Below are 27,563 nucleotides of genomic sequence, written 5' to 3' on the forward strand. Positions count from 1 at the left end.
CAAGATCTGTGATGAAAAACTGTGGCAAAATTCATGTTTTTCACCACCATTTCCACAAAGCGCACGTGAGAGCGGACTTACCACGGGGCAGAGCCAGGTGGGGAGGGGAGGTGGGAAATCTGGAGCCCTGCAGACATTGGGGTCACGGGAGGCTCTGAGGAGAAAGAAGAGCTCCCCAAAATAAAAAGGCACCTGTGCTACTGGGCAGGGCCAAGGGCAGAGTCTGCACCACGAGTGACGTCGGTGACCTGGTGACATCCTCGGGTGTGTCACGGGCAGATGTTCACAATATACAGAGGGGGGAAAAATAAATCTATTTGAGAGTAGGAGATCCTTTAGAAACAAGTCCAAGAAGGAAATAAAGGCAGTCATGGTCAAACATAGCTATTTATTTTCTCTTATAAACAGCCTTCGGTTTCTTATTGGAAAAAAAAAAAAACCCTAGGATTTAAATATTTTGTCCCATCACATACAACCATCTGTATACATTATTTACAACTCTCAAATAAACACGGTGCGGATTTTCAGACATTCAGCTTTTTTTTTTTTTTTTTTTTTTTTTTTTTTAAATCAAAAGCTGTTTTCCTTTAAAACTAAAGTCTCCATCAGTGACTACAAACTGAAGCGGTATTGGCACAGTTAGCTCACAGTAAGGGTTCTCTCCTTGCATTTTTTTTTTTACTTTACACTGTATTTTCTCCCATATATTTTAGGATTCTAAAGGAGGAAAGGTTAGTGTCGCTTTCGGAATATACTATTTTTTTTTCTTTGCCTTCAGACATGGCCTTTTATTGAAACCTCACTCATCTTTATTGCATCCTTCTCTCTCTTCCACTGCACATCGAGGTGATGTGCCTCCACACAACACAACCACAGCATTCCCAAGTAGTCAAACAGCCATGAAAATAAGTGTTCCCTCCGCGACACGGCTTCGGAAAAATGTCCCAAGTTGCAAACGTACAAAAATAATGAGTATAGTTTAGTGGCTATAAAAAATTAATCTCCCCTAAAAATACATTACTCTATGAACAATTTAGGGAATTGGTTCTTCCAACAACAACAACAAAAAACAAAAAAAACAAAACAAAACAAAACAAAAAAACCCAAACTTATTTGGATATTTTCCTACAGGCTGCAAACTGAACCTGGCAAGGGGAAACTGTAAGAAAAGCAGGGAAATAAGAAGGTTTAACACTGAAAATCACCAATGTTAGTCTCATGTTAAAAGAAACGATATCCAGGGAAAGACAACAGGCATCCCATGAAACTGCCAGTGGTTTTAGGAGTGCAGGTTGGAAAAGAGACAACTGCTATCAGCAGTGAAGGAAACGAGATTCGGCGTCAAAGGGAATATTTTAGTGGGGAAAAAAAAGCAAGGAATCTCTGTTTGTGCTGCAGCTTCTTAAATAATCCAACTAAAAGGGGGGTTATGTACAGTAACTGCACTCTGGCAGGTAGGCAAGGGGGAGCAAGGAAAAAACAACTATCCCAAAAGGAGGTGTTGGCAGTAAAACTGTGACTGGTGATCCGGGGAAAAAGAGGGCGGGGGCAGGAAACAGAAAGGAACAATCTGAAAGGTGAGTCGAGTCTATAGCAGCAAATAGGTGTCCTTACCTGTTAACTGAGGGCCAGGGACACGGGGACAGGGTTCAGGTCCTAAGGACTGAGTAAGGACAGTGCTCCTCAGTATCTCCAAGGAAAAGCAGAAGTTCAAAGCTCTACATTGCATAGTAAGCAGGAAAAGAAACTGGATACTTGCAGACAGGCCTTGGAACCCGTTCTCTGCCCTCAGCTCCCGGCACCAGCACAACGCAGTGGGTTTGTTTCCTCTTTGCACCTCGTATCCCTGACTTGAAAGACTTGGACAAGACATCCCGGCTCCATCACCTGAGCACTGGCAGCACTGCTGGGGTGTGAGCTCCAAGGATTTGGCCATCTGCCCCTTCCCAGCTCGAGGCAGGTGCCCCCTCCTCAAGGCACCACCCAAATCCCTCATGAGGTCCAACAGAGCTGCAAACCACCCCAAACCACGGGATTTTTGACCCTGTCAGACTGGAAGGCCTCAGGCAGCGCTGGCAGCACGGCCTGGTTTAACCCCGCCGGCACTTCCCGCTCCCAATGACCACAAAGCTGGAAGTTTCTGTCTCCAGGGGCTCGGGGTCCCTCAGAGTCCACCGGGGTTTGTTTCTCTGGGGTTTGTTTGGGAGGCAAGGGGGTGTCCCCCTCTTCCCCCCCCATAAATGCACTATTTTATAAACACATTCACCTGATCCAGATTCCATTTTGTGTGGCATTTCCACGTGCCCTGACTTCGAGAGCGTAAACACACCTCAACTTCTGGTCCCACAGCTTTTACAAGCGAAAACAAAAAAACCAACAGTGAAAAGCTGCAAATAGAAACAGCACGGGGATACTAAATCCCCACCACTGCAAACATACCTTCAATGGTGTTATTTTCAAGTGTTGTGTAATTAAACAATGTGTTCATACAGCTGTCGGGCAAATCATGATCTCCAAGCTTTTATTACGTGCCTAGAAACTACTCAAAGTCTCTCTACTGCCAGATATTAAATACAAAAAATACACTATCCACTGAAGACTTTTTTTTTTTTTTTTTTTACTTAGTACATTCCAATTCTGATTGGCTGAACTGCAGCAGATGCCTCTGGATTTCTATAACTGGCTAGTAAAAAGCAAAAAAAAACTGCAACAACGACAAGAACAAAACCCTCCCAGGGCAAGAGTATGCCAAAAATGTCAATTACTGCACTGGTATCTCCAAGCAAAGCCTCACTTTTATATGTTTTTCTTCTGAAATACCTCATCTGTACTCAGCAGCAGGGATTCTATGCTAATGTAACTCCAAAGTGGTCCATGAACTCAGCCTCCCTCCGAGACAGATTTCCCACCACAACAAACACAGGCCACCGGAGCTCTCCCACAGAGCTTTTGTACTCCTAACTTAAAAATACCTTTCCACTAGTCATTTTTCCCGTCCAGGTTTTCCTTAGCATTACCCCAGTGCAATTTTTAACGACGGATGTTTTTCCCCCTAACTGCGTTTGTGCAAACTGAAACGTTCGCTTGGCAACTGCTCGGGAGCTTAACAAAAAGCTCAGTGACCCAACTGGTGCTTCCCTGTGAAAAAAAGCAAAAGCAACCAGGAAAAGTTCCACGGCAACAGACGTGGAGGTACTTGCTCAGCACGAGGTGTGTGTGATTGTGACACCACCTTGGCCGTTTCGCTGCAGCGACCAGAACTTCGCTTTTCTTTGTAAGAAATCACCTAGTTTTGAAAAATTCCATATTCATCTCTAAAAAAATAAGACAAGTATTTGTATTAAAAGCTGGAGATCATTGATTTCAGCAAGTTATGGCTTTTTTTTTTTTTTTTTAGTGTAAGCATATATATATTTTTCTAGCACAAGTATCAGTAAGTGTCTGGGTGTTAGTACATATCTTCTGTTTCCAGCAATGTTCAGTATTGTATGTGCTTTGCACCTCAGAAGTGAGTCTGCCAAGGCACTTAGAGAATGTAAGCAAGTCTTTTAGGGACTTCATGAGAATGGGCTACCACTGACACAACACAAGAACCCATCCACCAGCAGAGTCAATCCCCCAACCAAGCACGTTTCCTTTAACACTCAGCACCTGCTCGAAATTCCACAATGAGTAACAATAAAATAAAAATAATAATTAAAAAAAAAAAAAGCTATTTACCACGTGTCACTAACAGAGAAAAGATTTCCCCTAGTAAGAGCACAGAAAGTAGATCTCGGCTGTCACTGGTAACAGCACAGGGGCTTGTTTTTGTTTTCTTTTTTTAAAAAAAAACCAAATGAACAAAAAAACAAATACCACACGCTTGCTTAAAGAAACAAGTGACTTCAAGAAGTCCTCTTCCTTTTATCTGTCCTTCGAGGTGAGTTTTTCAATCAGTTCTTGAAGTGGTGCAAGTTCTCTTCTATCAATAAGGTTGAATTCCTGCAATGAGGATGAGGAGTAAGACACACACACAGAGTTTTGCACGTGCAGCTCAGGTGAGAAGCCTTACTCAGCCAGAATTTATCTGGCAGTAGGCTCTCTGAGTCCAGGCTTAGCCACTACAGCCTTTCCTGCCCACGTGCCACGGCCTGAAGGTCTTCCCCCCCATGTAAAGGACGGAAACGTAAGAAAATGCTCTTTTTTTTCCACAAGGGAAAGGGAGTAATGCAGCTTTGAGGCGAGAGCACTGTTTGCAACCTCCTTACCTGAACAAAAAATATAAAGTGCTTGAAAGAAGTGTTAAGGTGTGCCTCCTCCTGCAGCTGGATCACGGGATCAAAGTGCTGGTGATAGATGTGAGCGTAGACTCTGAAGAGACGCTTTAGAATTGTCTTGGCCACTGACATGAAGTTCTTTGGGAATGGGACGCCTGGAAACGAGGAAACAGATGGTTTATTTTTCCATGCCTGTGTACTCTGGAAAGCCAGGATAACCCAACCCTCCCTCTTGCACAAGAAGGGCTGTTTGGTTCCGCTCGGCGATTCCGCCCCTAAATCACAGCGGGCTTGGGCTGAGGCACAAGGACGAGCTCCACCAGGTACCTGGGAGCAGGTAACTGAAACCACTTTTGGTATCAGCCATGGAACATTACACTTCTCTTGACCCAAGTGGAATCAGAAATAGGCTCTCTTCCACTTGCCTCGTGCCCAGCAAAAAGATTCCCGTCTCCATCCTGCTCTTCCCAAACCCTTGGCCACAGGATACTGCTTTCTGAACTGCCTGCTTCAGTATTCTGGGACATGCTCCTTTCAGTCATTCCAGGGAAAACGACCCAGGACAGGTAAAAGCAGTTTAAACAGCAGACCTTTGTCACTGCACAGGTTTTATTAAAATTGGTCTGGAAACGGCAAGCGGCTACGGGGAACAATAATCTCTTTAGTTGACACATCCCCAGGCTAAAAAAAGATATGCATCAACCATCTAAAAAGAATAACCTGCCTAGCTTCTCCTCACCTACCAGTTTCCCCAGTCAGCTTAGGTCTTTTGCTGCCTTTCCAAGTGCTGAGGTCCTGCCTGAAGGCCAGAGGCCCAAGCTCTGGATGCTGTAAGGCCAATCAGGACCTCACCAATGCTTTCAGACCTCAGCAACAATGTTTTCATACTCCTGCTTAAGCCTGCCCTGTCCACATGTCCATCTCATTTCCTCCTCTGGCTGCTGCAGCCCATGGGAAGTTCTTATTTAGCTGGTTAGCTTGTGGCCTTTAAGTCCCCCTCTCTCTGAAGGCAGCCCTGTTTCTCTGAAGAAGCTTAATGAAAACATGCCAAAAGCTTCAGAAACTATTCACAAAATTAAAGCAATTAAGAGATCTCCCTTGTTATTGTTTCTGAATTGGGGGTTGGTTGCTGTTTTCGTCCTACTTTCTCAAAAGAAAAGAAACCTCTTGAAAACATCTATATTTCATTTTCACTTAAAAAAAAAAAAAAAAAGAAAAAAATCATTAAGATCAAAGGTGCAATTCAGCTTCTTTGGAGGTAAGGCCCAGAAATTCCTCATGAAGACCAAACACCATTCCTGTGTCAAAAAGCTGCCAGTTTGTACCAGTGACTGGTTATAAGGGTTTGAGGTCCAATCCTTTATTTCCAAAGAAACAACTCACCGTTCAAACTGGAAAAAAACCCATCAGATTGGACTGGAGTCAGTTATTAAGTAGAAACAGTACTTCCTGCATTCAGAACGACGAGAGATGTTTACCAGGAGTATTGATAGAGGGATCAGAGTTCATGCACTGCCCCATCCATTTTATCTCGAGAGATAAGTGTGTTTATACAGATAATGTAAGCTTTTACACTGGCCCTACGTGTCAGTCACTAAGGAGACCTTTTATTGCCCTAAGACTTGACTACTCCTGCACAACTGCAACCCAGAGCCACTGTTCAGCTCTAGTTGTTTACCTATTTTGGAAGGAAATAGCGTTTCGTCATCCAGCTGATCCTGGACCCAGGTCATCAGGTAATCGATGTACTTGGGCGCGGAGCACTTGATGGGTTTCTTGATGTTGGTCCCATCTGCCCAGTGGTACTCGTACCTGGGGAGGGACAAGACATTCCTTAGCACCAGGGAATCATTCCTGCCAAGGCCTGGGAGGATGCTCCCCTTGCTCCCACACCCTCCTTTCAAACTGGTCTAATGGAAGGTGTCACTGCCCACGGCAGGGGGTCGGAACAAGATGGACTTTAAGGTCCCTTCCGACCCAGGCCAGTCTGGGATTCGGATCCCACGATTAAGAAAGCTTCTAGACTACGCACACAACCAGAGAGAAACATGCCCTCGTGAAATTCAGAATGGAACAGCTATTTTGCCTGGCTGGGGGAACTCTTCTGACACCAGTCCAGACACGGGAGAAGGTGGATAATTTGGAAACATAATAGCTGAAAACACCCAAACATAATAACATGGGGAGCCTGACAATACCAGCTTTCAAGCGTTTCTATTTTTAAAAATCACACACATGGTTGTATGCAAAGCTTAACAGCCTCTGATAAATCTGCCTCCTCGCTTTGTTTAACAAATTCAGTTTTGTCAGAACACCAACTGGGAGAACAATTTCACCATAAGCAAATCGGATGAGGGATTGTGACGGTGCTGCTCGCAACGGGATAAAATGATCCCAGTTCTCCAACAGCAACAAATCAGAGGGCCTGAAAGCATTTTGATTTTGTATCTCAGAACACATGCAAAAATCCCAGGCGTGCCAAATGGGCCATGTGTCTGGATTTATGAAAAATCAGGATCCCTCGTCACCCGGCACTGCCCTAATACCAAGGCTGAAGTGGTATTAATGCAGGACAATCCTGAGGTTCCAGGATCAGACTGGAGCCAGAGCAAGCCAACAAAGAGAATTCCATGCTGAACATCTCATCCAAAGAACATCCAGCAATGAGAACCTTCCCTCCTCACCCCCCACTACCACCATGCATTTTTCAGAGGAAGGAATTTTCTTACACTAAAACCCCAAGTTACTGGCCATCGATAAACAGAAAACCCAATCATGGCTCATTTTCCTCACTAGCAAATATCCCTTTCTGGAAGTGGAGGAGAGGTTTGCTTTTCTTTACTGTTTATTTAGGCTTTCACAGTAATTCAAAAGGAAGCAGAGGCCTCCCTCACCCCTCACTCAGAAATGCAGGTATTTTCCTCCTTGGAAGACACTAAGCATCTGGAGAGCAGAAAAAAAAGCACAGACATTGGATGTCTGTACAAAAGCATAGGCAAGAATCCAAGAAGCGAAACTTAAGCGAGGCACAGGGTGGGGGATTCTTATCCAGGCATCTAATATTTGCACAATACCTACAAGGAAGATTCTGGCAAGCCAAAAGGCTCTTACTTTGGGCCAGCAGACATCACAGGGCAGCTCTCCTCCGTGCAGAAGTCCGTGATGGTTCCATAAAGCATATTGATCTGGTTGAAGAAGTCGACAGCTGAAAAGCATCAAAACCACCCGTTAACACTCTGCAACACAAGACTCCTACAGCCCAGACTGTAAAGCAGAGATCCTGGCATGTTTATGGTGGGAAACACTTCAGTGTTATTGCTTTTTTAAGATCCATTATAAAAGAGATGCAGAACGCAACCACCAACTTTCTGGAACAGCCTCCAACAAGTATTTAATTGTTCACTGCAGCAAAATCTTCAGTTGGAAGGAGAAAAAGGAAGGAGAAAGCAGAGTTACTTCCTTTTCTGAAACTCTGCTGTGTTTTATCAGAATCCCAAACCCTACTGGCAAGTGTGGAATAAAACAAAGATTTTCAGTGTAAGCTTCCCAACTTTCCTCATTAGGTGAGTCATTAGGCTTCCCTCAGGCTTTTTATTCCAAATGCCCACCTTTTCCAGGAACATTTCAGAGAATCCCAGAATGTTTTGGATGGGAAGGGATCTTAAGGATCACCTCATTCCACCCCCATGCCATGGGCAGGGACAGCTTCCACAATCCCAGGTTGCTCCAAGCCCCATCCAACCTGGCCTTGGACACTGCCAGGGATGGGGCAGCCACAGCTTCTCTGGGCAGCCTGTGCCAGGGCCTCCCCACCCTCACAGGGAAGGATTCCTTCCCAATATCCCACCTAACCCTGCTCTCTTTTAGGTACATGCATGGGAGGTGGATACAGAAGTCATGGCACAGGAAGAGCTACAGCAGCAAACAACTCCTGTCCTTAGAATATCAACTAATTACCACAAATCAATATTCAGTCCACAATGTTTCCTCATTATAAACTAGCCTTGGGAGTTTTGTTCTGGAGTGCTATTTTTTAAGTTTTGTTACATGTTTGGAAAAGCATTTCCCTTAGCCAAAACCTTTTTGGTTTGTTTGGTTTGGTTTTTTGTGGCCTACAGCTGAATTACTGAAATAAAACACCCAAAAGCTGGCACACCTAAATATCCCCATTGTTCTTACTACTTTAAATTGGTGCTTCATTACTCCAAACCCTTTGAAAGGAAGGTTTCACAATAACCAACAGCAGGTTCTGTTCTGAGGAACTGTGGCCACTGCAACCAGTTTATAAAATTCACTTTATCTCCAGGTATCTTTCAGAGAATCAACACGAAAGATTACAAAAACATCATGGCAGGAAGTTACAGCTACTGCTCAGCAGAAGCAGGACACGAGCCCTTGCTTCCTAAGTGCACACAAGAACTGTTAATTAAGTTTCCATTCCCTGCTCCCAGCAGAAACCACGGCCCAGTGTTTGCTTCAAGGTGGGCGTGTCCAGAAAACCCACACAGGCTCCGGCAAAATGACTGACTGTGGCAAATCCCACACTTGGAAGTCTCAAAACCCACACGCCTGTCAACTCTTCCCCAAAGACATCAGTCGGGCTGAGGGTTGGGCAAGAAGGGGAAGAGCAGAGCACGTTTGTTTTTGTGCTCTTGGGGTTGTGCAGGGTAAACACAAGGACACCAAGTCACACATTTCATTTCCTTATGGGACATCCCAGCGAGCAGAAGGGGCTCACAGCTCTGGGGCTCGCTGTGGTGGAGGGATGCTGTCAGGGAAAGGAGCACATCATTATTTTGGAGCACTCTTTAATTATACAGCTATAATTTCATCTGAGTTAATTCAGCAGTTAAGTCACCTGGGAAGGGAAAAAACTGCTGCCGCACGGGAAAGCAGAGACACGGAGTGAAGGAACCACCGAAAGGGAAGGATGCCAGCGACACGTGAAGCATCTTTAGCAATGCTTGCTCATAAAAGTGGGCTGGCTTTTTCTCTAGACAGTTTTGCAATGCCGTGTGAACAAACTCTTACAAAGGATGGTGTCAGCAATTCCAGCATGGCCCTGGAAGCAGTGACAAGTGGAGCACTAGAGCACTGCGTGGCTAATTAGGAACAGGAAGGTTCACGTCAGTGGGACGGTTTCACTTCCCAAACGTGTAAAGAGCAAGAAGAAATAGGCAGAACCACAGAAACAATCAGAGGACATTCATCTCGAGCATGATTTCTACTGCAGTGCACAGTCAATCCCACACCACCACGGGAGCACACCAAGCCTGAGAGGCAAAAGATCAGGGAACACCCAGACAGGGCCTGTGGCAGCCAGAACTGCACAGGCTACAGAGCGTGATGGGACGTGGGATAATCCATCCTTGAGGAGCAGAGGGAAAAACTCATGCAGCAGGGAGAGGAAGGAGGAGCAAACACAGTCAAGCAATCAGAAAACATTAATTTGGGCATAATGGTTCGGCATGAAAGCACAGAGTTTGGACAGACAGCTTTAGAGGAAGTTAAAGTAATGACATCAGACTTACTAGACCAAAGGCTCAGAACTCGGCAGAAACAAAAGGAAGTAACTTGACAAAAACTGCAAAGCCCATTAGAATTATAGAATCACTTCAGTTGGAAAAGACCTGCACAATCATCGAGTCCAACCTGTGACCAATCACCTCCCTGTCAACCACACCAACATCCAGCCGTTCCTTGGACAGGGATGGGGACTCCACCACCTCCCTGGGCAGCCCCTTCCCATGCTTGACAACCCTTTGCATGAAGAAATTCTTCCTGATGTCCAACCTGAACCTTGAGGCCGCCTCCTCTCGTCCTGCCTCTTGTTCCCTGGGAGCAGAGCCCGACCCCCACCCGGCTCCCCCCTCCTGTCAGGGAGTTGGAGAGAGCGAGAAGGTCCCCCCCTGAGCCTCCCCTTCTCCAGGCACAGGAAGAGGCACACAGCTGTCCTCCCGCAAGTGTCAGCCCACATCCAACACCCCCCTCCTGAAAAAAAAGGTCAGCAACTCACTGTTAACTGCAACCCATTCATTTAAGTCTTCCCCCTCTGGAAGCATCACAGCCATCCGGAGATTGCCGCTTCCCAGCGTGGCCTCGGCATGTTTTAGCAGCTCGTACTGGTGAGACCCCTCTGGAATATTCTTCTTTGGTTTGAAGGTTTTGGAAGAGCGACTACCACTGCAAAAGAGAGAGGAAATATTTGGAGGCCTTTTGGAATGGGAAGAGAAAAAGCAACGAGCAGACGAGTCCCACGTTAAGGACAAGGCTGACATTAAATACTTTCCCCGCTCACGTATTTTCACGTTGAAACAGGGTATTTAACAAAAACTGGGATGCAAAAGTTGAAGGTACTTTGGCTTGTTTTAAACCATTTTCTTACCTACAGTTTGGTTTGAAAAACACAGACTGGCTCAGAAGACAAAGTTTAGACATCTGAATATTAAACGATGGCAGTGAGCCCGGATGGCACATGAACCCCTAACGTGTCAGAAACACGACGTGCAAAATCAAATATTTGCAGAGAACTGTCAGATGAGCCAATATTTGTGAATGTTTTCAGTGTATGAGCTGAGAAAAGATTTCTGTCAGACGAGGCAAACTGAGTTCTGAATTCCAAGTGGAAGGACGTGAAACTCAGACAGCACAATTTGCACTGCAAATATTATCCAGATCTCCCTTCTTTATATAAAGGACTTGGGCAATTCTTCACCATGTCTCTAAGGGCCGAACAGAAATTTTTGTTAGTGGGGTGTAAGGGATGAGGGATTGGGAATAAGGTACAAGGAAAATTCCCTAAGTAAGTAGTCTATTCTGACAAACTCTGGGCAGGAATTCCCACCGTACCCAAATCCAGCACAGGCACCCTAAGACAGCAGGAAACGGTCTCATGTGGAAGGCAGGCAGGCATCCAAAAGGAAAAGTAATTAGGATAAAGGCAGGCTGCTGGTCGTCACGTGCTATGGAAATAGCTGCAATTTTGGCAATAAATTATCAGAATTCCATGCATTTATGCAGTTCACCATAGGGGAAGCCAGTTAACTGCATGCACGGTCACACACTCCTTGAGACACAGTTCAGGGACAGCTTCTCCGAGCTAAAGCCTTTATAGGACAAGGTTTTTCTTGGAAAGCCTGGTTATAAACCAGGCTGCAAGCATTACTTCAATTACCTTATTGGTTCAGAAGCTCTCCCATTACTTAACCAAATAAGTAATAATTCTTTTCTCCCATCATGCCAATCTGTTTCACGTGACAGATTTAGGAAGCCTTCTTCTCCCAGGTCTACTTCCTCAAATCCTTGAGCAATCAGTGAGAAAAAGCAACTTGTACAGAGTTCTGCCAGGTGGCCAACGATGCACACCATCATCAACGTCTGGGTCAAGTGTGACACTTCATTTTCAGCTACATCCCGTAACAGAATTAGCCATTTCTCCCCAGGCTTTAAAATGCTCCAAGCTAACAGGCAGCACCTGCCTTTCCCTGTTAAGAGACTCTGAGAATCACTCCATATTAATGCAGAAGTGAGAGAGGACAGAGAAACCACCAAAAGATCCCATTTTCCTCGGACATAAAAAGGCCATGAAACGGGGAAGACGCTGCATCACCCCCACTATTTGTCACAGCCAGTTCCCAGTCTTTCAAGAAGACCCAGCTTCTCGACGAATTCCTGCGATTCCAAGGACGCTTTGCTCCCTTCACTCCCACATCCGCCGTTTCTAGCAAATTATGCCCTTCTATTTTTACAGGGAAGTGCAGCTCTGGCAGTGGCAGATGCAGCCCGACCCAGCACTAAATCAGGAAGTGTGTTTGAGGCAGTTGACTCACGGAGCTGGAGCCGGGCTCGGAAGCCACAACAAGCCCTTCCCACCGGCAGAAGCCCACGCGCCGCTCGGCCCCAACACGGACGTCACAACTCCCTTGTAAAGGCAAGAACACCGAATTTCCTCCAGAGCTGTAATTTTATCCAGTCATCTGCTGACAGGGGAGTGGGTTTCATGATGTGGATTCCGCAGGCTGTGCTGCTTTAGGCTGGCAAGACGATGTTTCCAGAAGAAGGGAAAAGTTTCGGGAGTCCTGCTTACACCACAGCTCGTTTCAGCTTCCAACGCAGCACTGGCACATCTACACTCACAGCAGCTTAAATATCCAGCCTCAGCTCTTGATGCAACTGCAGGAAAGGAGCCACCTAAACCTCGGTGCTCCCAGGGGAAGCACTTGGGCTGGCCTGGCTTAGGCCTCCTCACTCCCAGGTGAGTGGTTACTTGTCCACAGGGCCTTTCAACAGAGCTTTTCACCTATTTCCATCCAGCCTGCTGCAGATTTGTGGAAACCTGAATCAAACCAGAAGGATTTAGGCTGCTCATGAATGGAAGTTACGTTCTCACAGCTTGTTCTTACCACGGAACTGACCCCAAGCTCTCACCTGCTGTGCAGTGGCACCGTCCTCAGGACACACCTGCCACCTATATCCCTCTGACCGCTCCACAATGCTGAGGCCACGGGTGTCACTCCTTTCCTTGGGGGCAGGTGTGAGGAGCTAACTCCTGGAAGCACAGCTGTACCACTCAGTGTCTCCCCAGAGCAGCCACCACCATGGCCAGACTGAAATCAGCCCTTCAAAATATTTGGGCACGCTCTAGAGATTCTGAAAAAGCTGAACTCGAGAGAGCGCACAGAACATTTACCTGGGGCGTGGAAACTTTTCCTACTTCAGCTCCTGCTTTTCTCATCTTCAAAGGCCTTTGTGAGCATTAATTATTCCTCACAAAGTAGCTCTGAAGTAGGGATCACTAATGTCTCATTAGACACAGGGAAACTGAGGCAGGGACTCACTGCCACAGGCCAACAATTGAGTTTACCACAGAAGCCCCAAGTTTTAGTTCTGCACCTCCTCGTCTCCTTTCTCCTGCTGCTGTTTTTAAACACAGAAACACTGTAAGACAAGACCCAAATTCCAGAAAAGCAAACATTTCCAGCCTTTAAACAATAATACAGGGCTTCAAATGATAACATCCTGCTAAGAATAGAAACATCACAGTGGGATCGGGTTAGTTTCCACTAGCCAACACATCAACATAGAAATGAAAATAGAAGCACAAGCTACTTTTTGGCAATGAAATCAATAGCTGCAGCACTTAAACACGTCTTCCCTGTGACAACCACAGCAGCAGAAGGACAGAAAGTAAAATGAAACTGTACACGTTCAAAATCTGCACTGATGAGATTAAACTTGAGCATTTCTATTTTTAAAATCGAGTAGTCACAACATTTCTGTCCTGAAGAGAGTCAGCGCTCCAGCAAGGCATTGCTTCCTCCAGCTCCCACGCCACCAAAAACTCAGCTGTTTTCCAGTCCAGTTCCTGCTCACTGCAGTAAGCCTGCCTCAGTCCAGCCACTTGAATTTGCAGGTAAGAAAAGCAAGGTAAGAATTCAGGATGCAGGCATTCCATGCAGCAGCTCTGGGAAGGAGTTAGGAGCTGCCAACTCCTTCCACAACGTAGCTGCTCTCCCAAAAGGTGAGGCAGAAAGCAGTTCCAGGCCTAGGGCTTTCATTTTGGATTGTTTCTTTCTTTGTTTAAACAAGAATCAGTGGCACTGACTTGAAAAATTTCCACAGACACATGATCCTTCCTATAAAAACAGGACAGATGTTGTTTATTCTTTATTTGCTACACCATGGAGTAATTTCAATTCTCTGTGGGCTTTTCAGCCTGAAGATGCTTCTCAAGGGGTACAGTGACCGTTGTCATCATATCTGGTTTGAAATGGTGCCTCCTTCCACTGGAGCACTGATAGGAAAATCAGTGGGGTTTTATGACATTTTTTTCATTCTCTACCCGTCGTGGTGGGGACTAAAATCTGGCTTCCCCTTCTGGGAAAAACAGCTGTCTTCACACACTGAAATTCCATACAGGATGGCAGAAAACTCACAACCTCACGAAGAGCTCCTCAGAAACACAGGTACCATTGGACACAAGACTCGACACGTTAAAAGAGCTGAAGTTTATCAGATGATTCACATCCAGGAAGGAGAAAGTTATTTAAGGTAGCCTTAAGGAACAGTTTTGCTTTTGCCTGTCCCTGCCACCACCCCCCAGTGTTAAAGCTGTCGTAACACGTACACATCCACATTCTTAAAACACGCTTTCTTCCTCCTGTACACACACATTTGGAAGCCAGTGAAACCCAGCCAATGCAGGAGCGGTCCAGCACAACTCAGAAGCTCTCAGGAGCACCAAAACAAGCCCACAGGGAACCTTTTGCTGGCTGAGCTCTGACCAGGGGACAAGTGACCGTTCCCCTGTTCCCTGTGACATGTTCCCTCAGCTGTCCTGCAGTGACACTCAGTGCCAAATCCACAGGGATGTTAGGTGGCCACAGCCTGTTTTCCAGCCAAGCTTCTCTCTGCCTCCGTTTTTCCCGTCTGCAGGCTCAGAATGTGCCTGTAAACAAGGGGGAGGTGTTATGCTACAACCCCACCCCATGGTGTTCCTGCTGTTTACCCAGTTGGATGCAACCCCTCTCCCGAGCAGTCGCAATTCCCAAGGCAAGGCACGAGTAAGCGTCCAGAACCCCATCCCGTAACCAGGAAATCATCACCACTGTGCTATGCTCACACACAGGATAAACTCCCTTGCTTCATTTACAACACATTCACTTAATACACTTTCATCTCCTGGAAAACCCTCAAAATAAACAAAGCAAGTCACAGTTGCCCTCGCTGGATACTACCAGAGCCCTGTCTGTGCACTCCAAACACAATTAAACTATTCCCAGGGCAGCCAACGGGCTGCGGAAGTGACTCAACCTCCCAAGCCTTGTCCCCTGCAAGACTAACAGGAGTGCAAGGAGAGGGGCAGGCCAGAGCCACAAACACGAGTCTACAACAGCATCCAGCACAGGAAAACTTTAGGCAAGCTGACGACTTCTGGCTGTTCTGTTGGGTCCTTTCAATCAGATCCACATTCTTTTACTACTTCAATGTTAACCCTCACCACGTATGTACACAAACACACATCATGGTACTGTAGGGAATAATCAAAACCAGATTTATTTCTTCTAATACCCTAATATTCAGATAGCACATCTTAAAAAGGCCAGGCTACTGGCAGCTTTGATGAAGGTAAACAAGAAGCATTCCTTCTTCTCCAACTGCTTGGTTTTTTTCCTACGAGATGGAGTTTACTATTTTGACCACTTCAGTCATTAATTGAGCTCCCTGCAAACTAAACAGCACTATTTCCTCACTAATGTCTCCCCTCTTTTCTCAGGAAACCCTGATTTCTGTCAATTAGCACCAGCCTGCTCAAAAGGGAGGGCACAGCATGAACTCAAACTCAAGTCAGAACGCGGCACAGTTACGCTTCCAAGTTGGGTTTCCACAAAGGTTCCAACCTGTTTCCTGCAGGAACGTACCCAATACACTGTTCAGTGGATACAACTGCACCTTTTTTTTTTTTTTGGTAAAAAAAATCCTACCCTTTCTTATATATAAAACTGAGCAATTCATAAGGAAATACATAAAGCTCCGAGTCTGGGTTGTTTCTTTCAGTAACACACCGGATGGTGTTTAAAGAAAAGACCCTGGAAGCTTTAAGAGAGGAAGAAGGTTTACTAAACCGTTTAAGTAGCCATGAAGGAGTTCAAGATCTTTCCCCAAGTCACTGAGAATGTCCTGAAGTGGCCTAGAGAGCCCCAGCTTGCCTCGGGCAGCCTCACACACGCTGCCAGCCCCATAAAGCATCACCAGGCTGCTGGAGCAGGAGGAAAAAGGGGAGCATTTCCCAGGAATAAAGCAGGTGATCAACAGTGTTTGCCTACCTGTGATTCCTTTAGTCTCCTGCTTCTTCCAAGTGTCCCACACTAAAGGCATCCACTGCTTTCCACAGCAAACTGCTCCTCCTGCCACACAGATTTCCTTACATTCAGCTAAATTATCCTTACATGACTAATGCCCTCTGCATCCCAAACTGCTGGCCACAGTCACACCCTGTAAATACATTTAAGAAGCAGAGCTTTGCAGAAAGCCATCTACAACCCGCTGAGAGTGATAAATTGCAGCAATAAAAGCTTGGCTCTAGCATCAAATTAGATCCTTACTTGTACACCAAATATAGTGCTTGGATAACATGCCTCAGAACATGGATGGCTTCCCAAAATGCTGATCAGTGCTTTTGGAAACCAACGCTTAATGAATGACTAAAGCAAATCTAGTCATACAACTTCAGAAATCGGAGCAGGGCATTTTTAAAGGGAAGGAAAAAAAAAAAAAAGGCTAACTAAAGAGTTTAAGACAGCCTTCAATCCTTTTAAACACAATAAAAAGAACCATCTCTTAATGTGTTCAGGAAAAAGGCAGTTAAAGGAGAAATTTAGCTCGATTTTCATGGGGGAAGAGTCACTTTATAAAAGGCTGCCCTCGACAGTAACCCCCAGGCTGAGGATATGAACGGGGCAAAGGAGAAACACTCGGCAACTTCCCAACAGAAAACCTCACACTTAGATGGAAGATTACACTTAGACTTGGATTAAGAGGCAAAACAGGGTCTGGATCCAGGAAACAACAACCATCAGAGGCAAGAAATAACACGGAGAACAACAGGAAGAAGGAATGGACAGGAGGCAGCAATGAATAATCCAACAGCTTTCCAAAAATACGCTGCATTAGCTCACCCCCAAGTATTTCTCACATATCCCCCACATTTAATACAATCCTGTATGTGCTGCGTGTAACCATCTCGAGGAAAATCTGCTTATCTCTTGCAAAGTATCCTGTCAGGAAAACCCACCTGCCTGAAGCATCTGAGGGGGAATGACAGCTCCTACCACATACACAGGAGGACATTTCTTTTGAAATTATTTCAGCTTGTGCATTTGCCAGTTGAGTAGAAAGTTAGTTTAACTGTTCTATGAGATTAAGTATAGATTTTCCTCCTTTTTTTTTTTCACTCCCATTGCAGCAAGAAATTTTAAGAAGAGTTGTCAACCACAAAAGTTAATAATAGGACATTAGAGACACTTGGGTTTTATTTCTAAAAGCTACACTGCAGTGTTAGAAAAAGCAGTATTTCGTGGCCATAAAGTATAAGACACAGTAATGCCATTTTGATTCCTGGATGCAGAACACTCAGCAAGTCCCTGAAACAATTAATCCATTCAAGCAAAACCAGGGCTGTGCTACTCAAGTTGGTAAAAACACAATTAAAATACCAGCCACCAAAACAAAACATGGGTTATTTCACTGAAGTCAGCCTAAGGAACCCACCCAGTGATTATCTGTGTGGAAATTATTTCAGTGTCGAGAATGAGTCGTCTCAATTTTTAGCAAAAGAGGAATTTGCCAAAGCTCACTTAAGCTCATTTGTTCTCTTTGTCATAAAGAAAGGAATTAGACTTGTGATAAAGACCAACAAATCCAGGCATTATAAGTCCTTATCTGCAAGATGTTCTCCTTCGCTGAGGAAGGGATTAAGATTCTGTGCGTCAGGAGCCCTCGTATCTCTCGAGGACACAACTCTGGAGGCAAGTGACCACACTGAAAAGATGAAGTGGTGCAAGGACAGACAACAACAACAAAAAAAGAAAAAAAAACAAGCATGTGAAAAAAAAAAACCAAGCTTCAACTAAAACTCAAGTGAAATATGGGCAGCATCACGGGGCTGCTTTTAAAAGTATCAAAATATATTTGCAAGGCAAAATCTACAGTTACCCTCATGAATCCACAGCGGGAGGGCTGGCACACAAAACTCCCATCTCATCCACGTGAAACGACTGTCTGCTGACTCAGGCTACGGATTTGAATTGGGAAGCAAAGCCCTGAATGAAAGGGAACACGCCTGGGATGCACCACACATCACACAGAACAGGGTGTCAGGCCCTGGAAGGCACACGCCTACCCAGCCAACTGAGACATTACAAGTTATTTCAAACAAATATGACCTGCAAACCCTCAGCTCCCATTCCCTTCTTTCCAATCCCCTCCCCAAAACACTGACCCGAGCAGCAGCGCCCCGGGAAAGCATCTGAGAGATCCACATGCAGACTTAACCACCACGCTGGCCCTGGGAAATTTATTAGAGGAATCATAAAATTAACTTTGTGGTTACTTGTTTATGAGCTGCTTTAAACTGATCCAGAAAAGCTGCACGCACGTGGCTTTGGGATAAGCTGCTCAGGATACAACTCTGGAGGGGACTTTATAGCACCCTGCTCAGTTTTAAAATTCAGTGTATTTCCTCCCAGAAGAGGTAAACACAACAGATGTCTTCCTCAGCGCTTGGAGAAGAACAATTTTCTTGTCCTTACGTGTTTTGTAGAGACTTCACAAAGGACTTTTCCCCACTTTTTCCCCCCCCGAATGCTTTCAACATCAGTCACCTCTGCACTCCTGCAGCAGAGCAAGGTCCTTCACAGCAGCACAAGGGTACCCACCACAGCCTCCCTCCCGTGGCGTTCAGGTGAGGTCACAACCCTGCCAGCCAACATCACATTAATGCCACAGAGGTGCCGGGAAAGCAAAAGGGAAGGAAATGCCACTTTTAAAAAAAGACAAAGCAAAGCACTGGATCCTGATAATCCCATGTCATGAAATCTACGTTTTTCCAAGTCCCGTTGTAGCTGAAAACAGATTTTACAGCAGCTGAGTTTATAACCCACCATCTCGCCCTTTGTGTATTTTAAATTTAAGAAAAAAAAACAAAAACAAAAAGGACAAAACCCAAACAGCAAATTCATTGTAGCTCAGCTCTAATGGGAAGTGGCTCAGTTTACAAATGCCAAAAGCATCGCAAAGCATATCCTGAGGTTTGGGTTGATTGGTGGGTCAAAGGCTTATTGATGGCTCTGGCAGCAAGATCTGCCTTACTGCTTAGGAGGGAAGACTTGAAGTGGCCCAATTTAATGCAGCCATTCACTCCCCTAAGGAAAACAGGCGGCTTCATTCTGCCAGCCTTTCTGCATCCCTCCAGCCGCCCCTCGGTGGACAAGCACTCCTAATACTTTGTCCTTTTTCAAACAGGATAAAACCAGACTGTGCATCTCTCAGGACAGCACGAGATGGAACTGTGACCCCTGGGCTGTTGCCACGAAGGGGTCCTAAATCCAAACCCAAAACCCTGTCTGAAAATGAAAAGGTGCCGAAGGTAACTGATAAAAAATGAAAAACTGACAAAAAATGAAAAAGCCACTTTCCAGCACACAAACCCTCTCCTGAAAACGATCCTCCTTCCACCACGACTCCCTGTGAACAGCTCATGGCATAGGTTCACTTACACTGCAAACACAGAGAGGGAAGGACAAACAAGGGAAAACAATCGAGACATTAAAGCAAACAATTAGGAAGCAATTAAGACCGGACATCACAGCGTTGTAGTAAACACAACTTTCACACTGAACAATGCCTTTCTTCCTATGCCTTACTTTATTTTCCTCATTCCAAATGTTTCTATCTGAGAAGGCAGTATCTAAGAACATTTAAAAGTGATTTTATGGGAACACAGTCCCATGTGGAGAGCCCTTTCCCAGTTCTTACAGCAGTATTACACTCATGAAGCTAAAAGTGAAGCAAAGCAGTGCATTAAAACACAGGGAGATAAATTATCTGGATGTCTGCTCTACTTCCCAGACAACTCAGTATCTCGGGAAGCTGAGGAAGGGACAACAACAAACAGCCCTGATGCTCTCCAAGAGCAGGAGCAGCCTGGAGAATCGGGAAGGCCGCACCCCTTGTCAATCTGGAAACAAACGCATCAGCTCAGATTTTGGGATTATTCTGCAAGAGAGGTAAGGGGGGAAAAAAGTAACATCTCACTGTATCTCCTGCACATGTATTTACAAACAAAGTGTGATTTTAATTTAATTAAAAAAAAAAAATTAACCCGTGTGCAGCATGAGAAGCAGCTGCCAGGCTCCACTGTGCTGCAGAACAAGCCAGACAAGGGAGAACTCATTTTGCCCCCAGTTTGGTTTACAAGTTAACTTGGCCTTCACTCACAAACATATGTGCCCCCAACAACAGCCCTCACCATCACTTGCTGCTTCCAGCAGCTCCCAGACTCATCAGGCAACAACTACTTAAACCTCATTTTTAAGAAAAACTGTGCTGGAATCTTCTGAGAGGGATTCACTAACATAAAGATGAATTTTTAAAATTTTTTTTAAGAGACAACTTCAATAATAAAAACTCTTCCATAAAAAAATTGGTTTTCATCTAGCTTCTTTTTTATGTAAGTTTTGCCAGCAGAGGATAACACGGGCATGTCACCAGATGGCACGCCCACCAGAACTATCTTTAATTTTTTTCCTTGGAGATGTAAGCTGAAGTACCTGCAACTATGCTGTAATTTCCTTTTAGAGAGAACTTACCAAGCAGAGTTTTTTTGGAACTGAAGATATTTTCTAGCCCAACTCCCATTTTTAAACCCTTTTTAAAGATTCGGGATGACCTTATTCAACCACCAGAGGGGTTTATAAAGTCTTTTCAGAAAGGAAGAAGCGGATCAGGGAGAGAGAAAACAGCGGCGCTGAAAATAACAATTGCTGTCAAAACCGAGTTGTATTAATTCAGTGACTCGCCTCACAAGACAGTCTTTTTATAATGTTCCCCATAACGAGGGAAGACAATGGCTCCCCTTGATTTTCCTTTCCCCCCCATGTAGCTCTATCTGTCACCGGCCATAGCAACAGGGAAGAATAGCCCCGGATTTGCCAGCGGACAAGGCCCGCGCGAGGGGGGCCCCCGGCACCCTGTGTTATCCCGGCACAATCGCCCTGTTATTTGACAACCAGCGAGCCTGCAGGAGAACACGGCTCTTGGCGTCGTGCTGAGTGTCAGACTGACAAGCTCCAGCCAAGCCCCTGGTGATAAACCTGCACGGCAGGTTGGGAAAACCTCCCCGGTCTCAGCGTGCCTTCGCTGCGAGTTCCAAAGCGTGAGTCAGCTCACGAAAGGACAGCAGTGCCGCTGACACACAGAGGAAACACCTCTGGCACCTCCACACCACGAAGACCCTCCGTGAAAAAGTACCATGAAAAACTCTGTTACGAGTACTGTGAACGTGGGGGGGAGTTGCGGTTCGAAATGGAAGTCGGCGGTGCCAAGCCTGCAGAAAGTGTTAAGGATATCCAACCACTATCTTGGAATAACTCTTGGTCAAACTTGAATTTTAACTCGATAAGGTGATGCTAGCTTTTTGCATACTTAAAAAAACCCAGCCTAACAAAGAGAGCATAACTCCCTGCCAGTTACACGGAAAGTTTCCCTGGTCTCCCTGAGGCCTACCAGGCATATTTTTGATTTTTTTTTTTTTTTAAATCCATTTCTATACTGCAGATGAGCAAATTAGGTGCTGTCTACAGCACTCTGCCAACAGCAGCTGAGGCAGCTTTGCCAACATTTCTGGCTTTGCCGTGCAGCAACTCCAGTTTCCATTTCTATACTTTGTGCAGAAAGATCACTTGGAACAATGGAGGTGGGGGTAAAGGTTTGCTTTCCTAGGTTTCAGAAGGGTCTGGAAAAAGAAACAAGCATCTCATTATTGCCTGTGACAGAGGGTGGAGGGTTTCATGCTTTTCCATTCCCAGTTAGCCAAATGCCACGGAGAGGGAGGCTCTCTAATTTGCAAACCAGACTCCCAGGACACTCGAAATCCTGTCCCCCCTTCTCCACCGCGGCAGCTGAGAATTATGAAGGAGGGGGACAGCTGGGCTTCTCATTAGGAGCACAACGCCTGAATCCATGGACAATCATCTGTACCCACCTCCCACTCACAGCTGAGAGGTGTCTTTCAAACCCTCTCTGGGGGTATGGACCGGGTTTGCTGCGGCAGAGTCCAAAGAGAAATGCAAGGCAGGGATTGAGGAGGAAGCCGGCGCCGGGGTTATTGGTCTCCATGAGAACGCAACTCACTCACTAGAACGGCTCCAGCTCGGAGATAAAGTCTCCTCTCTAAAAGCAGGCTGCGTTTACATCTGCTGGTTATCAGTGTAAGCCTCCAACAACTGGCAGATATTACGGACACGGTCCCACTAACCGCTCGCAAGGAACTCGGAACGCTCAGCGGGGCCAAGGCCTTAATGGAGCTCGGCTCTGCCAGGGCGCCTTTTTCTCAGCTGCCTGGGTCTCCCTTCTTTCCCTAGAGCGCATCCCCGCCTTAATTAATAGGTCACTGAACCGGTTTATGTTAATTGTCACAAAGTACCTCGCCTTTGTTCCCAAGGGGAGGGACCAAAGTTCATTCGGTTGCTGCCCACGAAGCAAAACTGCCGAGTGCGGGGTTCTGCGCACACCTGGACTTGCCACCGATTCCTCGGGCAGCTTTTTTTATGCCGCAGTAAAGCTCGGCCGGGTCCTCGGCGGGGCTCAGGCCGCCGGGGAGCTTCCCCTGCCCCATCACCTGCCCCGGGATTCACTTCCACGCTCCAGCCGCTCCTAACTCAGCTGGGGCACGCAACGCTACCGCACCAACTTCTGCCCGCCGGGAAGGAGGAAAACATTACGGAAACATCACAAAAGCCAGGGGAGACCCTTCGGGTGGGCGTTCTACCCTGACCCCGCTCTCGCCTGCCCAGCACGGCGCTCACCGGGAAGGTGCCCCGGCTGATCCGGGGACGGTCCCGAACTCGCGTCCCCGCGGGAGGGGAAGCCGTGCGGGAAGGGGAAGCCCGGCTCGCCCGCCCTCCAAACGCCCTCGCGGCGCAGCGGCGGCCGCCCCCCCGCGCTCCCCGCCGGCTGAGGGCAGCGGCTGCTGCCGGGGCCCCCCGGGGGACCGGGGCACAAAGGGAGAGAGCGGCGAGCGGGACGGAGCGCGGCAGCCAGGCCGGCGGGGAGCGGCGGGCAGAGGGCGGGCGGCGGCCGCGTCCTCTCGCCGGGGCTGCCCTGCTCCGCCCTGGCCGGCGGGACGGGGCAGAGGGAAGAGGAAAGGACCCCCCCCACACGCCCCGCGGGTACTCACAACAAGAAGCTCATGGCGATGGCGGCGGAGCGGGACCGGCGGCTGCCTGGGCTCGGCGCGGCTCGGCTCCCAATGGCAGCGCAGGGCGGGCGGGTACGGGGAGAGCGCCGCGGGGCGGGGACACGGCCCGCCCGGCCGCCATCGCCCCCAGCGGCCCCCGCGCCGCCGCCTCCCTCACGGCAGCGGCCGCGGGGCCACCGCTCCTCCCGCTTCCCTCATGGCACCGGGGCTACCCCTCAGGGCCCCGGGCACGGCGATCCCCCTCAGGCAGCCCCTCTTGGCCCCGGGCACGGCGATCGCCCTCCGGCATCCCCTCGGGGCGATCCCGCCCCGCCGCCCCCTCAGAGACACCCACGTGTGCCCTCCTAGACAATTCCCTGGAAACGGGGACCCCCTGCCCCTCCACAGCCGCCCTTCTCCTCAGAGATGGCCGTGTGTCCACCTTCAGACATTTCCCTGGAAACAGGCACCCCCTGCACCTCCGGAGCCTCCCTTGTCCCCTTAGGCCTCCCCCTCTTGCCCTCAGGACAAAGGGATCCAGGTACCAGCCCACAGGTCACCATCACGGTCAGAAAAATAAGAGGAAGGTCTTAACCAGCGTTTCTGCTCCCGTCACGCAACCCTTTTTTTTTTTTAGAGAAACTCGTCAAAATGGATTCTGATATTTCTAGTACGTGATTTGTGAGCAATTATAACTGGGCTGGGTGCGGGTGAGCAGTCAGCTAAAGAAAGGCCACACCTCAGAGGTGACGCTATGGGCAGCTGCAAACTGCTGAAGTAAAAAAAAGTCCAGTTTTTCTAAGAAAACCTTGCCAGGCAGATTTAATCACATCCCAGTGCTTTATATGGCAGAAATTACAATCCCAGGGTGTAATTTCACACAAAAATCTGCCTCTGTTTAGGTCAATAAGAAGTCGGACTTTGGAGAGAACACAGGACAGGCTACACGACCCCCTGAGATTCCCTCCTGCCCCAAGGGGATTCAGCAACCCCAATAACCTCACACTGCTGCAGGTAGGCCAGAGGAAAACCTTATGACTTTCAGATTTATCAGGCAAATTCTCTACATCAAAATAGCCTACAATCCCACAAAACAGTAAGGTTATATGGCACATCAGGGGTGCCTTACGTGGCCACACTGACAGTCATCTGCTTCTCTCACGTTTTTAAATGCTGAAACTGCATTTTCTACTTTCTGGCTCTGTCCTTCAGACCAAGTCAGAATGCCGGGTCAGTGCATTTCTAAGTAAATTAAAATTACGCTACTGTTTTTAGGACACCTTTAAAATCCAGTGTTTCACCAGGCAGCAAAGGTGTAATTAAAAAGCATTCCGTGATGCTTGCAATTTTCCTTTTGGCTGTATTAGCAGAAGCATGAAATGGGTCTTAGGGCACTTTTTAACAGACGCTGTCAGACTGAATCAGCCACGTTAATCAAACAAAAATACATCACTGATCTTTCTGGCACATTCACGTTGGGACACGAATAACCCGCGTTCCCCGCTCCCACCCATGCGCTTCCTCCTACCCACGGAACGTTTTATCCTAGCGGCAAGTTAAAATTAAAAAAACTGTTTGTTTGCTGCAGCAGGAAACGCTTGGCCGGGAGAAAACGGTTACGTAACGAGTAGGTTTTATGCCTCACGTTAACACCGGTCCGTTTGGGATGGCTGAGGGTCACATGAAGGGCTCCCTTCAGACAACCCGAGGGGCCGGCAGCGCGCGCAGGCTTACGCAAGAGCCGAACCGCTCCGCCGCTCCGGGAAAGGCACAGCCAGCGCTCCCCCGGCCCCACGTCTGTCATTTCGGTTTATCCCTCGTGCTGCACAGCTTAGAGAATTCCTCTGAAAGGGCCCTCCAGCTGACAAAGCGCTTCGGTCCTGAGCTGAAGTTTCCAGCTTTTCGGCGCAGCCGGGTTAACACGGAACGTTCCAGCTGAAAGAAGCTCAGAAATTAAGATCACAACACTTAATGGGATGGGGGAAAAAAGGAAACAACATTTTCTTTTGAAATGCAAATAATACAGTCTGTAAATAAATACGAATAATTTTGGAAAATACCACAACAGAACATAAGGTCAGTTTTTCCTCAACGATAAATTACACAGAGGGATAAGGAGTGTTTCCCAATATAAGATAAGCACCTGTTTTAGTATCACCTCAGAAGATTTTAATTTTCTCTCTGATCAGGCTAAAGGGTAGCTGGTATTATATATTAATTATTCTCAAAAACAACCTGTTTAACATAATGGAAGAAGCATCAAAAAAGGCATCTCCCAAGGCAGATAAATTGAACCTCTTGGTCCACAGCACTATGGAGTCATCTCCTGAGATTTTCTATTTTTACAGAGGCAGATTCCCTCTCCTAAGTAGACTTCAGCACCAGTTCTGTCAAGTGAGTAAATGCAAATTCTCTTGTCCTAGGATGACTTTTCTTTTCCTATCATAGGTGCAGAAGCTTTGATTCCTCATGTAACTAAGGAAGCTCTGAGACTCCTGGGCAACTTCAGTGCCAACAGATGCCCAACAACACGGTGCTCTCTAAAGCTAGCTTGCACAAACCTGACCAGCTGCCAGACAAGCATCAGTGAGTATTTTTTCCTGTACTTGGGAAGCAAATAAATCAAAGGTAAAATGGGTGGAAGATCTGCATCCCTTCAAGAGACTCTTCCTTGCACCCTGCTTGGGTCACAAGAGAGGAATGCACATAACGTTCCCTTGGTCCCTAAGATTCAGGGATCTGCTTATTCAATTAAACTGAAAGCACGACAGCCAGTCTAGATACAGATAAGTGCTCAAGATGCATTCCTATAGTTACCTTATTTTTTTTTCTCCTATAATGTTTGCTTGCTTATTTAAAGAAGGTTTTGAAGAGAAACCTGACAAGTAGGCTATGAAAAATTGGAATGTGAACCACTTGAGCACCGAGGTCAACATTCCTTTGAAAATGTGCATAATGTGTGATTTACCTTGAAAATTCAGAAGGGTTGAGAGTGCTGTTGTCAAGAGGCTGTGCTGTTATCAGGGTTATAGTCTGTCATGTGAAAGTTTGTTACAAGAAATAGTTTACAAAAGCAGAAGCCAGCAACAAGGAGGTGACATGAAGGAGCCTGTTCACATTTTCAAAAGGGTGATAAGAAACATTCAAGGCTTCTGATAAAAGAATGTGTTGGCGGCACAGCAAGATGAAAGACTTGTGCTGAAAAACACAAGATTGCATTTTGAGTTTGATAGCTTGCAATGGCTTGAGATTGCAACTCCTACTTGCTGATCCTAAGGCTAAAACTGCAGGATGTCAGAAAAAAAGAGGAATAGCTTGGCTGTCATAGCTCTCACCATCTTCCTGACACTGGGCTTCACGTGCCAGGCTGGCACAGCCCGTCTTTAACAACTGCTCTGATGCCTGCCTAAGTATCTTGGATTTGAGCCTGTGGAGCCTCCCTGTGTTCCTCCACTGTCGGGGTCTGGGGTTTTGGCTTGCATTTTCTCTTCCTGCTCATTTGGCTTCATGCTAATTTTTTTTCTCTGGGTTCAGCACGACCTACCTTCACCACGTGTGCACATACAAGAAGCTGGTGCCTGTTCTTTCCCCCTTCTCTCTCTTAGATGCAGCAACAACAGCAGGACTGTTTTCCCAGGTCACCTGGAAGGGGAATGTTTCTTGCCAACAGGTTCAGCCAGTGCTGGCCTCTTAAGACTGCCAAGCAGGGAAGGGAGTGAGGGGGAGAAAATCAGCTCTCTTAGACAATAACTCTCCAGGGAAGGGGTGTAAAAGCCTTGTCATGCTGAAGCCTGACTTAAAACTTTATATTGCAAGTAGGCTGTGGTTTGGGTTTTTTTTCTCCTTTACGAATGGTTTCATTAAAAAAAAAAAATGAAAGTGCTATTGATGACAGAAACTCTAAATGGAGGTGCTGGTGGGTGAGAGGCTGGCCATGCCCTGGCCATGTGCACTGGCAGCCTGGAAAACCAACCATGTCCTTGGCTCATCCCACACCGTGGGCAGCAGGGGAGGGGGGGATTCTGCCCCTCTGCTGTGCCCTGGTGAGACCTCACCTGGAATGCTGCATCCAGCTCTGGGGCACCAACACAGGAAGGACATGGAGCTGTTGGAGCGAGTCCAGAGGAGGCACCAAGATGATCAGAGGGATGGAGCAGCTCTGCTGTGAGGAAAGGCTGAGAGAGTTGGGATTGTTCAGCCTGGAGAAGAGAAAGCTTTGGGGTGACCCAATTGTGGCCTTCCAGTACCTGAAGGAGCTACCAGAAAGATGGAGAGAGACTATTTACAAGGGCCTGGAGTGACAGGACAGGGGGGAACGGCTTCACACTGACAGCAGGATTAGATGGGAT

At 46.9% G+C, this 27,563-nt stretch overlaps 1 protein-coding gene and 1 long non-coding RNA gene across 3 annotated transcripts; one reads left to right on the forward strand and one right to left on the reverse strand.

Moving 5' to 3' along the window:
* Nucleotides 1–371: 371 nt before the first annotated feature.
* MOB1B (MOB kinase activator 1B) lies at nucleotides 372–27,296 on the reverse strand. 2 transcript variants are annotated; one of them, XM_039384353.1, is made up of 6 exons: nucleotides 27,270–27,296; nucleotides 10,276–10,442; nucleotides 7,371–7,464; nucleotides 5,938–6,071; nucleotides 4,251–4,414; nucleotides 372–3,984 (listed from the first exon to the last, which is right to left on the reverse strand). In XM_039384353.1, the coding sequence occupies exons 1-6, from the start codon at nucleotides 27,281–27,283 to the stop codon at nucleotides 3,907–3,909; spliced, it is 651 nt and encodes a 216-aa protein (XP_039240287.1). In that variant the 5' UTR covers nucleotides 27,284–27,296; the 3' UTR covers nucleotides 372–3,906. The 2 variants fall into 2 exon arrangements, with proteins under 2 accessions (XP_039240287.1, XP_027596986.1); XM_027741185.2 differs by lacking the exon at nucleotides 27,270–27,296 and adding an exon at nucleotides 23,215–23,358.
* On the forward strand, nucleotides 22,972–25,748 carry LOC113998447. Its single transcript, XR_005564669.1, has 3 exons — nucleotides 22,972–23,206; nucleotides 24,117–24,228; nucleotides 25,663–25,748. It is a non-coding gene; the product is annotated as an uncharacterized LOC113998447 (long non-coding RNA).
* Nucleotides 27,297–27,563: the final 267 nt, after the last annotated feature.

This window comes from Pipra filicauda, unplaced genomic scaffold (genome assembly GCF_003945595.2).
Source record: "Pipra filicauda isolate LSUMZ 115617 unplaced genomic scaffold, ASM394559v2 scaffold347_size1265977_pilon, whole genome shotgun sequence".
Taxonomy (NCBI): Eukaryota; Metazoa; Chordata; class Aves; order Passeriformes; family Pipridae; genus Pipra; species Pipra filicauda.

What these genes read in the sequence shown, in the direction of transcription:
- MOB1B (XM_039384353.1), bottom strand. An exon ending in TGAATGGGTTGCAGTTAACA is followed by an intron (nt 7,465 to 10,275) that starts GTGAGTTGCTGA and finishes GATGCTTTTCAG; the next exon opens with CTGTCGACTTCTTCAACCAG. An exon ending in GCTATTTCCTTCCAAAATAG is followed by an intron (nt 4,415 to 5,937) that starts GTAAACAACTAG and finishes CCTCGTTTCCAG; the next exon opens with GCGTCCCATTCCCAAAGAAC.